The 17,500-nt window shown below is 35.5% G+C and overlaps 1 protein-coding gene across 6 annotated transcripts in view; it reads left to right on the top strand.

Moving 5' to 3' along the window:
- Positions 1–17,500, top strand: part of LOC115219230 (protocadherin beta-15) — a 249,030-nt gene that overhangs the window by 180,526 nt on the left and 51,004 nt on the right. For 5 of the 6 annotated variants that reach the window (XM_029789369.2, XM_036508632.1, XM_029789366.2 and 2 more), the window contains one exon: positions 4,258–4,284. The exons of the other annotated variant lie outside the window; for it this stretch is intronic. In XM_029789369.2, the coding sequence (XP_029645229.1) occupies positions 4,258–4,284 (27 nt within the window). The remainder of the gene's footprint in view (positions 1–4,257; positions 4,285–17,500) is intronic. 6 annotated transcript variants of the gene reach the window in all.

The following is a 17,500-nucleotide window of genomic DNA, read 5'->3' as shown; positions in this document are numbered from 1 at the left end:
TTTTATACTAATGGATGGTACATCATAAGCATGCTTCCTAACGACATGGTTCTTGGTTCAATCCCACTGCATGGTAACTTGGGCAAGTGTCTTCTACTATAGCCTAGGCCCAACCAAAGCCTTGTGAGTAGACGGAAGCTGAAAGAAGCCTGTCGAATATATATATATATATATATATATATATATTTGTGTGTCTGTGTTTGTCCCCCAACCATCGCTTGACAACCGATGTTGGTGTGTTTATGTTCCCATAACTTAGCAGTTTGGAAAAAGTAACCAATAGAATAAGTAATAGGCTTACAAAAAATAAGTCCTGGGGTCGATTTATTCAACTAAAGGTGGTGCTCCAGCATGGCTGAAGTCAAATGACTGAAACAAGTAAAAGAGTAAAAGCATATATACATATATATATATCAACATCATCATTGTCTAACATCCATTTTAGCATGCTTGCATGGGACAGATAAATTTTGCTGTGGTAGATTTTCCAAGGTTGGATGCTCGTCCTGGCACCAACTGTCACTTGTTTCCAAGTAAGGTATATTCCCAAGGATGGATATTTTTCTCACACATGAGTGGAAATGAACAACACCACTTGTATGATGGTGATACTTATTTACAGCCATCAAATTATGCCAAGAAAATAGTGCACTTGTACATATGCGCATACATACATACATACATATATACATATATGAATATTTTTCTCTCCTTTTTTTTCTCCTTGTTTCTCTCCTTTTTTCTCTCCTTTTTTCTCTCCTTTTTTTCTCTCCTTTTTTCTCTCCTTTTTTCTCTCTCCTTTTTTCTCTCCTTTTTTCTCTCCTTGTTTCTCTCCTTGTTTTTACTGTGTACCTTTCTGTAGAAGAGCGTATGCTCGAAACGTAAAAGACTTTTTCTATTCCTGAGCATTATATTAATACATCTGTTTGTTTTGTACACCACCTGCCTTCGTCTTTTGTTGTTTTTTTCGTAAACTCTCCCTATATATATATATATATATATCATAAATATATAACAGGCTTCTTTTAATTCCATCTACCAAATCCATTCAGAAGGTTTTAGTCAGCCCAATGCTGTAGTAGGCTGAACTTGAGTTTACATAGTTGGGAAACAAGCTTCCCAACTGCACAGCCATCCAACACCTATATATATATATATATGTGTGTGTGTATGTATATGTATACATGTATATTTATAAATATATATAATATATATATATATAATATATATATATATATACATATATACATATATACATACATATATATATATATTATGTATGTATGTATGTATACACATACACAAATATATATATATGTATGTATATTTCCCTTATATCAATAATATCTGTGGGCGATGCATGAATGATGAATGTTACCACTTCAATTGTTCTCTTCTCTGTGAAATTGAATTTTGATTGGAAGCGAACTCAAAAATGGCTTTATATGAAACTTTGGCTTTCTTTGATCATGATCATTTCCACTGTAATATTGATTCTGTTGTATTGTCTTTGATTTTACCTCCACTATATTTCTGTCTTAATGTATGACCTCACCCTAAGATATATACTATGTTATAATGTCCACCCTTTTCTTATCTTCATCATAACATTTTCTCAGTCATACAAATGTGATTATGTTTCTTCACTTGTGTACGTACAAGAATAAATTACAGCTGTATTGTTGTCACAGTGACTTTCTGTCATAAATGTTTACATAATTTTGTACACTTCTATATTTGTTTCATGTGACATACACACATACACACACACACACACTGGTATACATAATGCTACATTAAGGTGGCGAGCTGGCAGAAACGTTAGCACGCTGGGCGAAATTCTTAGCGGTATTTCGTCTGCCGCTACGTTCTGAGTTCAAATTCCGCCGAGGTCAACTTTGCCTTTTATCCTTTCAGGGTCGATTAAATAAGTACCAGTTACGCACTGGGGTCGATATAATCGACTTAATCCCTTTGTCTGTCCTTATTTGTCCTCTCTGTGTTTAGCCCCTTGTGGGTAGTAAAGAAATAGGTATACATAATGTTACATTACTATAGTCATATCTAAGTATCATAAGGCAACAGGTTAGCAGAATCATTAGCATGTCAGACAAAGTGCTAAGCAGTATTTCCACCAGCTCTTTAGAATCTGAGTTCAAATCCCGCTGATGCCAACTTTACCTTTTATTACTTCAGGGTTGATAAAATAAAGTACCACTCAAGTACTGGGGTAAATTTAATCAACCTGCTCCCTCCTTCCAAAATCGCTAGCAGTGAACCCTGCAATGGACTGGGTTCCATTCAGAGACAATACTGTGATCTCATTCACTTATGAGTCATGGAAAGTGGAAGACAGTCTTATGAGTCCTAGGACCCAAGAAAAGTAAAGGGGTATCGTTAAAATGCTTATATCTTACTATAGTATCTCAGATATATGCTATTGTCACAATCATATGATATCTTATAATACTATTATAGCATTTATTAAAACAGTGAGCAGGCAGAATTGTTAGTATGCTGGGCGAAATGCTTAGTGGTATTTCGCCCGTTGCTACACTCTGAGTTCAAATTACACTGAGGTCATCTTTGCCTTTCATCTTTACAGGGCTGATTAAATAAGTACCAGTTACATGCTGGGGTCAATGTAAACAGCTTAATCTCTTCCCCCAAATTTGAGGCCTTGTGCTTCGAGTTGAAAGGGCTATTATAATATTAATTAATTCTCTTATAACATTCAACAACCAGTACATTTTAATATTGGTTTCTATTTTTGGCACAAAGCCAGCAATTTTGAGGGAGTGGGTAAGTCGATTATATTAGACTCCGTGCTGGACTGCTACTTATTTTATCGACTCATAGGGATGAAAAGCAAAATTGACCTCTGCAGAATTTGAACTCAAAATGTAAAGACGAATGAAATGCCACTAAGTATTTTGCATAGCGGAATAATGGTTCTGTCAGCTCACTGCTTTAGTACACCCTAACATTACTAAGCATTACTAACGTGGTGAGCTGGTAGAATCTTTAGCATGCCAGGCAAAATGCTTTGCAGTATTTTGTCTCTCTTTATGTTCTGAGTTCAAATTCCGCTAAGGTTGACTTTACCTTTCATCCTTTCAGGGTTAACAAAATAAGTACCAGTTAAACCCTCTGGTCAATGTCATTGACTTATCCCCTCTCCCAAAATTGTTGGCCTTGTGCTAAAATTTGAAACCAATGTTTCTAGTATATACTAGAATGTATTAACAGTTACAATGTAAGAGTTTCTGTAATTACTTGCCTGTCAATACTTTCTAATACTAATCTATAATAATAAAAGTGAAGTTCTGTCTGTCCGTCTAAGACCCTAATGCCTCAGTCTACATTTGCTCTACATAGACATATTATACCTTTTTGGAATCAGGATGGTCCCAGTTTTAAAAATCTGCCCTTCATTTGGTTCTTGAACATCCATTATTGGGATCTGATTTAAAAACATTTGGGTTGCTATTTCTAGCAGGTAAAGCTTAACTGATTCACACCATCTTGGTTGGCATTTGTCAAATGACATCAGAGATCAAGGGGGAGATAAATGACATTCACTTCGTTGATTTTACGTCGAGATAAGAATTTTGGGACAAATTGGCCAACAGTTGGAATTCAAACTGGGACTGGAACAATAGAATGATTGTATTACAGAATTAATTCTCATCCGTCCTTAACCCCTAATCAAACTCCACCAGAGCATAAAGTTATTATAGACGTAGTATAGTCATGCTATTTAGCTCTCTTTAGTTCTGGGCTGCAGGACCAATTAGCCCTCCGCCCTCCACAAGAGGTAACTCAAAAGTCTGCACAGGGTGTGGCTTTAAAGCTGGTTACTAGTAAATTCTAAATCTTGAGTTTTTCTCTATCTAATTAAATAGTTCCTAATATATCTAATTATAAATAATTTCAATTTGGGAGTGTCTTGAAGAAAATCCATTTGTGAAAATTATGTTTTATTTAGCATCTGCTGAGAGCGAGTTAATCGCAATTTAGGTACACACAACTGAATCCTTAACCAGAACCTAGTTCTGATTCCTGTTTGATTATGTCTTCACCCATGTTCACCTCCCTCTGCATTTTCCTTTGTCACCATCTCTATCTATCTGCCACTTACCTCTTACACACACATGAACTTCCTTACCTATCCATACCACTCCTCTTATATTCACTGTCTTGTAACTTAGGGATATGCTCTTACACATCTTCACCACCATCCTCTTTCTTTTCCAGTTGGGCCACCCATGTACCTCACCTGTGGTAAGACACCTGTTTCTGTCCCTCTATCATGCTTTAACCTCTCATCACCTGGTATAGAGCCAGCTTCCTCAATACTACTCTCCTACTCTCAGTTGAGGGCAGGGGACTGTATTGTCCTGCTGGTTTATTTGGTGATCTCAAAGGTGCTGGTGCCATTTAAAGGCATCCAGTACACTCTGTAAGGTTCTTGGCATTAAGAAAAGCACCTAGCTATCGAAGACATGCCAAAAGAGACGTTGGAGCTTGACGCAGTCCCCTTGCCTGCGAGCTCCAGTTGAATCATCTAACCAACGCATGTCAGTTTGGAAAATGACTGTTAAATAATGATGACAACAACAGCAACAATGATGACAATGACAATGATGGCAACAACAGCAACAATCTGAAAGCAATTTACTCTTGAGAAAAATATTTCTGAATGTCACATCCTTACATTATTTCCCCTCTGCTACCCTTTCTCTGGTACATCTAAAAACCATGGAAGCACTTGGCTTAGTGGTTAGAGTACTGGACTCATGATCGTACAATTCTGGTTTCAATTCCTGGACTGGGTGACACATGGTGTTCCCGAGCGAAACACTTTATTTCATGTTGCTCCAGTCCACTCAGCTGGCAAAAAAAGAAATAATCCTGTGATGGACTGGCGTCCCATCCAGGTGCAGAATATATATGCCATGAAACCAGAAAGCCAGCCCTTATGAGTCGGTATGACATGGAGAAGGTTAAAAAAAAAGAATGCACCTACTTAAGAAAAAAATCTCTGCAAATAGGCGCAGGAGTGGCTGTGTGGTAAGTAGCTTGCTAACCAACCACATGGTTCTGGGTTCACTCCCACTGCATGGCACCTTGGGCAAGTGTCTCCTGCTATAGCCCCAGGCCGACCAATGCCTTGTGAGTGGATTTGGTAGACGGAAACTGAAAGAAGCCTGTCGTATATATAGATATATATATATATGTGTGTGTGTATGTGTTTGTGTGTCTATATTTGTCCCCGTAGCATTGCTTGACAACCGATGCTGGTGTGTTTACGTCCCCGTCACCTAGCGGTTCGGCAAAAAGAGACCGACAGAATAAGTACTGGGCTTACAAAAAAAGAATAAGTCCCGAGGTCGATTTGCTCGACTAAAAAGGCGGTGCTCCAGCATGGCTGCAGTCAAATGACTGAAACAAGTAAAAAAGTAAAAGAGTAAATGATTAACATGAAGTGACATCTAATTTGGTGACTATTCGGAAAGGCTATCTGAGAATTAACCAAGCACTATAATCACATAATCTATTCTTTACCAGATCAAGGTATTAAATTCCTTGCTTTCCTGCACATCTAAAAGTATATAATGTATACATATAAGAGCCTTATAGTAAGTCTCTTCATGGTTTAATAGCTAAAGAAACTTAACCTTGGTTGGATAAGTTGCTTAGTCCTTTTGGTGTAAAAATTTACCTGAGAAATAATCTTGAAGACACAAGCAGGCCCACACATATTTATAATACGTAGATGTATGCATATATATATACATACAGACACATATATGCACACACATATATACACATATACACATATATACACACACATATACACACACATATATATACATACAGACACATATACACACACATATATGTATATGTGTCTGTGTGTGTGTGCATGCGCATATATATATATATGTGTATATGTATGTATGTATGTATGTATGTATGTATGTATATATATATTTATGTATGTATTCATGTATATATGTATGTATATTTTTATATATATATATATGTATGTGTGTATGTATATATATATATATCTGTATGTGTGTGTGTGTATATGTGTATATATGAAGGTATGTGGCTTAGTGGTTAGGGCATTTGGCTCACAATTGTAAGGTCGTGAGTTCAATTTCCGGCGACGACTTGTGTCCTTGAGCAAGACACTTTATTTCATGTTGCTCCAATCCACTCAGCTGGCAAAGATGGGTTGTACCTGTATTTCAAAGGGTCAGCCTTGTCACACTCTGTGTCATGCTGAATCTCCCTGAGAACTATGTTAAGGGTACACGTGTCTGTGGATTGCTCAGCCACTTGCACATTTATTTCACGAGCTGGCTGTTCCATTGATCATATCAGCTGGGACCCTCGTCGTCGAAACCGACGGAGTGCTCTTGATATATATATGTATATATATATATATATATATATATATATATATATATGTATGTATATATATATATGTATGTATGTTATATATGTATATATTATATATATATAATATATAATATATTATATATATATATATATGTGTATATATTATATAAAAATATGCAAATTAGAAGAGGTGCACCAAAGGAAGATGAAAAAGGCTAAATTGGTTTACAAATGCACACATATATATGTATTATATATGTATTATATATATATACATTTTGGTTCACTGGTGTAATTAGTAGCACACTTGCTCGCATAAACAAAAAGGTGTGGGTTCGAGTCTCACACGTACAGGAAAACCTACTTTTGTCCAACCCATGCTAGCATGAAAGACAGACATTAAATGATGATGATGATGATATATATATATTATATATATATAATATAATTTGAGACAAAACCACTATTTTAAAACCAAACAAGGAAAGACTTAATCAATACATAAACATTTGTAGTGGCGGTTTATTTAATTTATATTAAAATTTTATGTATTGATTAAGTCTTTCCTTGTTTGGTTTTAAAATAGTGGTTTTGTCTCAAATTATATTATATAATATTTTACTATAAAATTGGATTTAACCCTAAATCTGATTTTTCCCTGTAATTTTGGATTCATTCCCTAATATTTATTATATATATATACATACACTCATGCACACACACATATATATATATATATATATATATATATATATCTGATTGTCATAATTTTAAATGCTACTTTTCTATGGTTGCAAGGATCAGATGAGACCTATGTGTGTGTGTATGGGTATATACATACATACATACATACATACATACATACATACATAAATATATACATACATACATATATACATGCATACATACATACATGCATACATACATACATACATAAATATATACATACATATATACATGCATACATACATACATACATACATACATACATACATACATACATACATACATACATATATACATACATACATATATACATGCATACATGCAGTGCTAGTACTAGAACTGTACTGCACTGCAATAAATGCCCTGCAATAATATCTAGCTTTTATTTGTCTACATTTCTGAGTTGAAATACCTCTGGGGTCAACTTTGCTTTCAATCTTGTAGAGTTTGAGTCTTTTCTGGAGTACCAATAATGTACCGGAGCCAATTCAATCGACTATATCTCTACCTTGGTCGACTGCCAATATAAGAAATCAATATAGAAGTCATATAATTCTAACAGAAACTGAAAATAGTTATTTTAATACAAGTTTTAAGACAACAACTCTCACCATGTTCAGCCTGTTATTCATCCATCATTCTTAATAAATGTTTAGAGCAGTGCTTTTCAAACTTTTTGCTGGAGCGGAACCCCAAGGAAACATTCCACTGGCTCGAGGAACCCCTATGCAATAATTTAATAGTCTTATGCACACATATCTGCACAGGAGAATTAAAAATTACTGCCGATTTTAGCAGTTTTGTAACTTCTTGCGGAACCCCTGGACTGTACTGGCAGAACCCTAAGGTTCCGAGGAACCCTGGTTGAAAACCACTGGTTTAGAGGTATAAAGCTGTCGGGGTTGGGGTTTATGGTACTGGACTCTGAACTCGTGGCTCTCAAAGTTCAAATCTAGGCCAGACAATCCATGCTATACCTTCTACAAAGCTAACTTCAATAAGTTGTTTGAAATATATACCAGCGTTTGTGAGATATCCGTTAGAACTGCTGTATTTAGTTGCCACCATTTACGTTCTGAGTTCAAATCTTGCTGGGGAGCAGTTTTGTCATTCCTTCTTCCAGGGTTGATAAAATAAAATAGCAGTCAAGTACCAAGAGATTTAATATTGCTACAAAGTATTCCCAATCACTTCAGCATATTGAAAATTATAATAAATTATATACATAAATTAAAACAAATGTCTTTGCAGAAACAAACAAGCATTAGCACAAACCATATATTACAAGTTATCTTCCTTAGGTACTGTATTCTACGAGAAAAAAAAAATAGCATTGCATCACACATCACAGTGAGTAAAACTTCAAGCTACACAAAACACAATTCAGATAAAAATAATGCAATTACAACAATAATCTTAGAACACCGTTCTATAAAAATGATGGACCTAGTACTGTCATAATCCTTTTGTGTTTAAACTGGCCATATTGAGTCTACCTGTTTTATGTGTTAAACTGGCTAGATCTGGCCTGTCACACCTATTCAACATAGTCATTCTAAACATAGAATTCCATCATGAAAATCTCAAAGCTATGAGATAATGGATTCAAAACAATATGAATGAACAAGCATTACATTTGACAAGGTAACCCAAATGCTAAAGGGCTAAGGGTTAAGGCACGGGCATACTCAGTAGTTGCTCAGGGACCTCACAGGTCTAGGGACCCGATTCTGACTGTGGTTTGCTCTCACTGAATATATACTGTTTGGTTCAGTGCAGTGATTTGCACAGGGGCCTATAATGCCTCAAAGAAGACTCTGGATGGGCCCAACCGTGAATGGGGGGCCAGTCTCAATCTTGCTTATATTTCTAGTTTCAATATCTCATTGGCACAAACCCTAAAAACACTATGAAACCAAAAAAAGTGGGGTTTTTTTTAAGGTTAGTCAGTGAGTGATCAGTGGTTACACACCTGTAAGGTACTAGCTGCATAGGCAACTTCTACCGTTTTTGAGTTTATTGAGTCACCAATAAAGCTAAGCACCTTATAGGTGTGAAGCCAATGGTCAGTTTCTGACCAGCCACAACAAAAAAACCTTCTAGATATTACTACTCTAATGTTTTAGAGCAAGCTTCTTTTTCGGATATATAGACTACTGACCGATATACATACATATATACACACATATATATATATATATATTACATGTAGCAAAGCATTGGAATATTTATAAATACCATCCTATGATTATTATTATTGCTATATTTATCCTACATTATATCGACAGAACTTGGTGCAACCCCCAAAAAACTGGTATTGCCAGTTGGCATCATTAGACTGTAGCTGGCATAATGAAATAGGGAACTTTTATAGGCATATTCAAAACATTTCCCTTAAATGAACTTAAAGGGTGTATATATATATATATACATGTACCAAAATAACTCCATCATCAATTCCCAGACTAGGATAAAATTCAGTACTGGGTTACTCTTTTACTTGTTTCAGTCATTTGACTGCGGCCATGCTGGAGCACTGCATTTAGTCAAACAAATCAACCCCAGCACTTATTCTTTGGAAGCCTAGTATTTATTCTATCGGTCTCTTTTGCCGAACCGCTAAGTGATGGGGACGTAAACACACCAGCATCGGTTGTCAAGCAATGCTAGGGGGACAAACACAGACACACAAACACACACACATAAATATATATATATATACATATATACGACAGGCTTCTTTCAGTTTCCGTCTACCAAATCCACTCACAAGGCTTAGTGGGACTGAACCCGGAACCATGTGGTCAGTAAGCAAGCTACTTACCACACAGCCATTCCTGCACCTATTATTAACTAACCTATGTGAACTCCAGGAATTCAAAGTTCTACATTCCAACTGATATCACATTCCATTCCTTCTTTCTTGAGCCAAAAAGAAGAGCCATTATGTGATAGGTCATTCTACTAGAAAGCTAGAAAGAGCAGCCAAATTTCTCACAAATCACTCTCTGCTGTATTAAAAAAAAGTTTTAAAAAATAAAAACACATTAGACAATGTAGTCATAAATAGCCCTTGAGCAGACAGGATGGTCATGGCTGAAATACATTTGAACATAGACATGTTCAGTCAGGGCAACTAAGAGATTCAATAACAACAACAACAGTAGCAATAACAACAATAATAACAACAACATAACATTGTCCATCTCTGGAACTGACAAGAAATATTTTCGTTATTTATTAACCGGATGCAATTATGGAAAAAAAAAAAACCCAGATGCAGCATGACCTGACTGTTGCATCTGATTTCCCACCAGTTGATGGGATGTGCAACATGGTCCCAGACTGATGCACGGCATATCCGGAGTGTTACATCTATAAGTATTGCTCCGAAGTATTTGATTGGCTACTGCTATACCACCATAGAACTACTGCTTACTGCAGCTGTATATTGCTAATGTTGACTACCTCTGTATAAACAACAACACCGTCAGCACCATCAGCATCATGATCATCATCATCATCATCATCATCATCATCGTTATCATCATCATCATCATGATCATTGTCTTCATCATTGTTGTCATCATCATCATCATCATCGTTATCATCATCATTATCATGATCATTGTCTTCATCATCGTTGTCATCATCATCATCATCATAAGGATGATAATCATCATGATCGTCATCGTCATCATCATCATCATCATCATCATCATCATCATCGTTATCATCATCATCATCATCATCATTGTCTTCATCATCGTTGTCATCATCATCATCATCATAAGGATGATAATCATCATGATCGTCATCGTCGTCATCATCATCATCATCATCTTCATCATCATCGTTATCATCATCATTATCATGATCATTGTCTTCATCATCGTTGTCATCATCATCATCATCATAAGGATGATAATCATCATGATCGTCATCGTCGTCATCATCATCATCATCATCATCATCATCATCGTTATCATCATCATTATCATGATCATTGTCTTCATCATTGTTGTCATCATCATCATCATCATCATCATCATCAGCAAAACCATCACTCCATTCACCATTATCATAATCATAGCCATCATCATCATCATCATTGTGATTGCTATTGCCATCATCATCAGCACCACCACCAACACCACCATCACTACCACCACCACCATCACTACCACCACCACCTCCACCACTGTCATCATCTTCATCATCATTATCATTATTGTCATTGCTGTCGTTGTCATTGTTCATTGTCACCATCATCGTCATTGTCATCATCGTCGTCGCTGTTGTCCTTATCATCATCATCATCATCGTCATCATCATCGTCATCATCATCATCATCATCATCATCATCATCACCATCATCATCGTCATCATCATCATCATCACCATCATCATCGTCATTATCATCATCATCACCATCATCATCGTTGTCATTATCATCATCATCACCATCATCATCGTTGTCATTATCATCATCATCACCATCATCATCATTATCAATAACAACAAAAGAACACTGCGACCACTAGCAATCAAAGCAGCAATGATAATTAGATTGAACATATGAAACTGTGGAAAGACATATCCACCAAAATAATAATAATGATAATAATAATAATAATAATAATAATAATAATAATAATAATAATAATAATATAATAATAATAATAAAATAATAATAATAATAATAATAATAACAACAACAACAAACAATCATAATAGTAATAATGATAATAATAATGCACCCATCAATACTTCAGCTAGTCTTTTACTCTTTTACACAGGCCATGCTGGGGCAATGCTTTCAAGGAATTTTTCAGAGTACTTTGTTGACCTTGACCCTACCACATCTGCCCCGAGTACCAGATTTAGTCTGGGACTCATTTTATTGATGTCTGTTTGTCAAATGATACTTATGCTACCTTATTTTTGTTTGTTTTTTTTACATACAGGAGTGCAACTCAACGTGGTTGTTTACACTAGCTGCAAACATGAATAGGGACACACGGACACACACATGGACTCACACACACACACAAATATCCCACTATACCTGTCTATCACATTATATATATATATATATATATTATATATATATATTGAGAGAGAGAGAGAGACATATACATATATATATACATACATATATATATATATAAGTATATACATATACATACATATATATGTATATGTATATATATGTATGTGTGAGTGAGTAAATATGTATCTATCTATCTATCTATCTATCTATATGTATATATATATATATATATATATATATATATATATATTGAGAGAGAGAGAGAGAGACATATACATATATATATACATACATATATATATATATATAAGTATATACATATACATACATATATATATGTATATGTATATATATGTATGTGTGAGTGAGTAAATATGTATCTATCTATCTATCTATCTATCTATATGTATATATATATATATATATATATATATATATAGAGAGAGAGAGAGAGAGAGAGAGAGAGTGAGAGATAGATAGATAGATAGACAGACAGACAAATAGATTGAAAAATAAATTAGAAAATATGCAGGGGGCTTTCACACAGTTTCCATTTATCTGTTGAACAAATTCCATTCATAAAACATCGGCCAAACTTAGGCTATGATAGAAGATTCTTGTTCAAGGTTTCTTTCAGCGTAGTGGGATTGAAACTGGAATAATGTGGTCACAGATTGAATTTCTCAACCAAATGACTAATAACTAAAAATGACTGATGACTAAAAATTTATAAATTTTGAAAGGCATATCTTTAGGGATTTTCAGTTGTGAAAACAAAATCCTTTTCTTTACTTGTTTCAATCATTAGACTACAGCCATGCTGGGGCACTGCCTTGAAGAATATTTTGTTGAATGACTTGATCGTAGTACATTTTTTTTAAAGCCTGATACATATTCTATCGGTCTCTTTGGCTGAACTGCTAAGTTATGGGGATGAAAACAAACCAGCACTGGTTGCCAAGTGGTAGAGGGGACAATCACAGACACACAGACACACACACATATATACACACAAACACAAACACACACATGATGAACTTCTTTCAGTTTCATGCTACCAAATCCACTCACAAAGTTTTGGTCAGCCTGTGGCTACAGTAGAAGACACTTGCCCAAGGTGCCACTCACTGGAACTGAACCTAGAACCATGTGGTTGGGAAGCAAACTTTTTATCTCACAGCTATGCCTGCAAGGTGTGATAACAAACATTGTATTCTGATGAAGCAAATATATTGGTGTTATCTTGATGATACCTGGTTGATCCTGCCAGTAGTCATATGCTTGTCTCAAAGCTTAAGCCATGCAAGTGTAAGTTCATGCCGTAAACGAATGGTGAAACCGCGAATGGCTCAGGAACCGGACCTAATCCTCGGGACCGTATTCTTCACCGTGAGGAGAGTGGATAACTGTGGCAATTCTAGAGCTAATATATGCAACCAAAGCTGCGATTGCAGGTCGCACCCAGGCGTCGGGCCTAAAAATGACGTTCGGCAGCCGCCGCATCTTCGCCTTCTTGAGGGCTAAATGCAACCCTCTGAAAGAAGTGTGTTTGTGAGGAAATCATTTCACGAGAATACAGAGTTGTTGGTTTATCTGTGTCGGTGACATGTAAAAGCACCAACCGATTGTGGCCGTTTGCCAGCCTGATCTGGCCCCTGTGCCGGTGACATGTAAAAAACACCCACTACACTCATGGAATGGTTGGCATTAGGAAGGGCATCCAGCTGTAGAAACACTGCCAAATCAGACTAAAGCCTGGTGCAGCCTCCATTGCTTCCAGACCTTAGTTGAACCATCCGACCCATGCTAGCATGGAAAACGGACGTTAAATGATGATGAGGATCATCATCATCATCTTTTCAACAAACTGTAAACAAGCCACCCATACCTGGATACAATTGGATAAGCCAACCATACCTGGATACAACTCACTCAACAAGAACTCACTACTTGAATGGACCATAAATAAAACTTGACTTAAACAGGATTTAGATAATCCTATCAGGGGGTGCTATTAAGTTAGACATGGCTTGGATCAATCTTTGGTCGAAACATATCTAAGTTTATCTAAGTGATCAGAAATGTCTTGTTCTTTATCTGTTGCTTGTTTTCATCATTAGACTGCAGCCATGCTGAGGCACCATCTTGAATTTTTTGTCAAATGAACTGATTCCAGTACTTATCCATTTCTTAAAGCCTGGTACTTAATCTGTCCATCTCTTTTGCTGAACTGCTAAGTCACATGGACGTAAACACACTAACACCTGTTGTCAAGCAGTAGGGTGGGGGGACAAACAGACAGACACACATATACACACAACAAGCTTCTTTCAGTTTCCATCTACCAAATCCACTCACAAGGCTTTGATCAGCCTGAGACTGCAGAAGGTACTTGTCCAGGTGCAACACAGTGGGACTGAACCCAGAACAATGTTGTTGAGAAGCAAAATTTTTACCATATAGCTTTCTTTATCTTCACTACTAATTACTAATTTAATCCTTTTGTTATAACTTTAAAAAAATACATTACTAATGTTACAATTTTTAAAATAATGAAAAGTTTAATAAAATGATTTTGTCATTATTAAGTTGGTACTTTTTACTTAAATTAACAAGAAATTTTGAGGGAAGGTTTTAATTTAAACCACTTTAAATTAGAAAGTTTCTATCACAGAACAGGGGTGGGCTCAGAATGGTTGGTTTCAAAATGGTTCAAGTTATTGCAAATATATTTGACATAAGAATCTGAAGAAAAGTCCAGTGTTGATTCTTATTCCAAAACTATTACTCTTTTCTTTTACTCTTTTACTTGTTTCAGTCATTTGACTGCGGCCATGCTGGAGCACCGCCTTTTAGTCAAGCAACTCGACCCCAGGACTTATTCTTTTGTAAGCCCAGTACTTATTCTATCGGTCTCTTTTGCCGAACCGCTAAGTAACAGGGACGTAAATACACCAGCATCGGTTGTCAAGCAATGCTAGGGGGACAAACACAGACACACAAACACACACACGCATATATATATATTATATATATATATATATATATACATATATACGACGAGCTTCTTTCAGTTTCCGTCTACCAAATCCACTCACAAGGCTTTGGTCGGCCCGAGGCTATAGTAGAAGATACTTGCCCAAGGTGTTTTAGCATTTTGTTAAAATTTTTATGAATACTTAAATTTTGTAAAACAATAAGCTTGGATTCCTCAGATGGCAATTAACTTCAATGCAACCTTCCAACATTATAAGATTCTCCATCTCTGCTCTAACATATACTATTATCAAATACAATGGACTGATACATAAATCTGTTTATTTTGACAACCTAAAATATCTAAGAATATTTAAATGTTATGCTTAATATGTTAATATGTCCACATATTAACATATGCGCAGGAGTGGCTGTGTGGTAAGTAGCTTGCTTACCAACCACATGGTTCCGGATTCAGTCCCACTGCGTGGCATCTTGGGCAAATGTCTTCTGCTATAGCCTCAGGCCGACCAATGCCTTGTGAGTGGATTTGGTAGATGGAAACTGAAAGAAGCCTGTCGTACATATGTATATATATACATGTGTGTGTGCGTATGTTTGTGTGTCTGTGTTTGTCCCCCTAGCATTGCTTGACAACCGATGCTGGTGTGTTTACGTCCCCGTCACCTAGCGGTTTGGCAAAAGACACCAATAGAATAAGTACTGGGCTTACAAAAAATAAGTCCCAGGGTCGATTTGCTCGACTAAAGGCGGTGCTCCAGCATGACTGAAACAAGTAAAAGAGTAAAGAGTATATAAGACAGAATATTTGCAAACATCTACATCTAGGGGGTTTGATTACTTTACATACCTGAATTTTATATTTGCTAATCAAATATAAAGGTACAGGAACACCTGTTTGGTTAAGAGGATGGATTTGCAACTACATGGTTCTGAGTTTGATGCCTCTGGAAATGATGAGCATTTTACTGTTGCCTTGGTTCAAACAATGCCTTGTGAGTGGGATTTTGGCAGACAAAACTATGCGGAAACTCACTGGTTATCTATCTATCTATCTATCTATCTATCTATCTATCTGTATGTATGTGTATGTATATATATATATATATATAGACAGATGGATACATATACATACATGTATATATATGCATATATGTACTACACCTACACACACAAACATAAATACATATATCTATATACATATATGCATATAATCAGACATATATATATATATATGTGTGTGTGTGTAGACAGATGGATACATATACATACATGTGTATATATGCATATATGTACTACACATACACACACAAACATAAATACATATATCTATATACATATGTACATATAATCAGCACTATATATATATATATATAGACAGATGGATACATATACATACATGTGTATATATGCATATATGTACTACACATACACACACAAACATAAATACATATATCTATATACATATATACATATAATCAGACATATATATATATATATATATATGTATATTGCTATGAATATATGTATGTGTGCGTTTGTTAATGTAAAACAATATGTCAAAAGCAAACTTTGCTGTTTGATAGGTAGAGATTGATGAAACAAATACCAGGCAGAAAGAAGTACAGGTGTCACTATAATTAACTCAAAATTCTTCATAAGCAGTGCTCCAGCATGGTTACCGTCCAATGATTGTCGTCCACTAAAAGAATAGAATAACGGATGAACAGAAGAAGAATAAAAGAATATACAGCCTGAATTTAACAACCTAATGAGTTTAAATATTATAATTGGGTTTGACGGCCTAGGAAACCTACATATGGTGGTTCCTTGTGTTGTAGTATGTTTGCTTGTTCTGCTTCATGAGCTATCATGCCTACAAACTGAGTGTAATGACCTATGTCAGCTTATTTAGTTTAGTGACCTAGCATATTTACATATTGAGTCTTAGTGCATATGAGTAAATATGTTCAAATGTTGTATTCGATTATATGATAATATCTACATTTTGAGGCTGTGACAGAATAATGTAACCTGTGAAAAATAAATAATGTTTTTTTTTTATTTATTTAATTTTAGAAATAATTATTATTATGCATCAATAAGTGTTAAATTTTCTTCTTTTGTCTTTATTAAAAAAATAAAATTATCAACAATTTTATTACTGTTATTCTATCTGAATTGGAGTCACCAATTTCACTGTGTACTGACGTGAATATTTAAAATATGTAGTGATTATTATTACTCTAGGCTCCATAACATTAAGTGAATGAGAGCTGAGTCTCTCCCTAGATAAGATGCCATGCTGGG

This window comes from Octopus sinensis, linkage group LG14, assembly GCF_006345805.1.
Source record: "Octopus sinensis linkage group LG14, ASM634580v1, whole genome shotgun sequence".
In the NCBI taxonomy this organism is placed as follows: Eukaryota; Metazoa; Mollusca; class Cephalopoda; order Octopoda; family Octopodidae; genus Octopus; species Octopus sinensis.
Note: the sequence above shows the minus strand (reverse complement) of the source record. Positions and strands in the feature narration are given on the sequence as shown.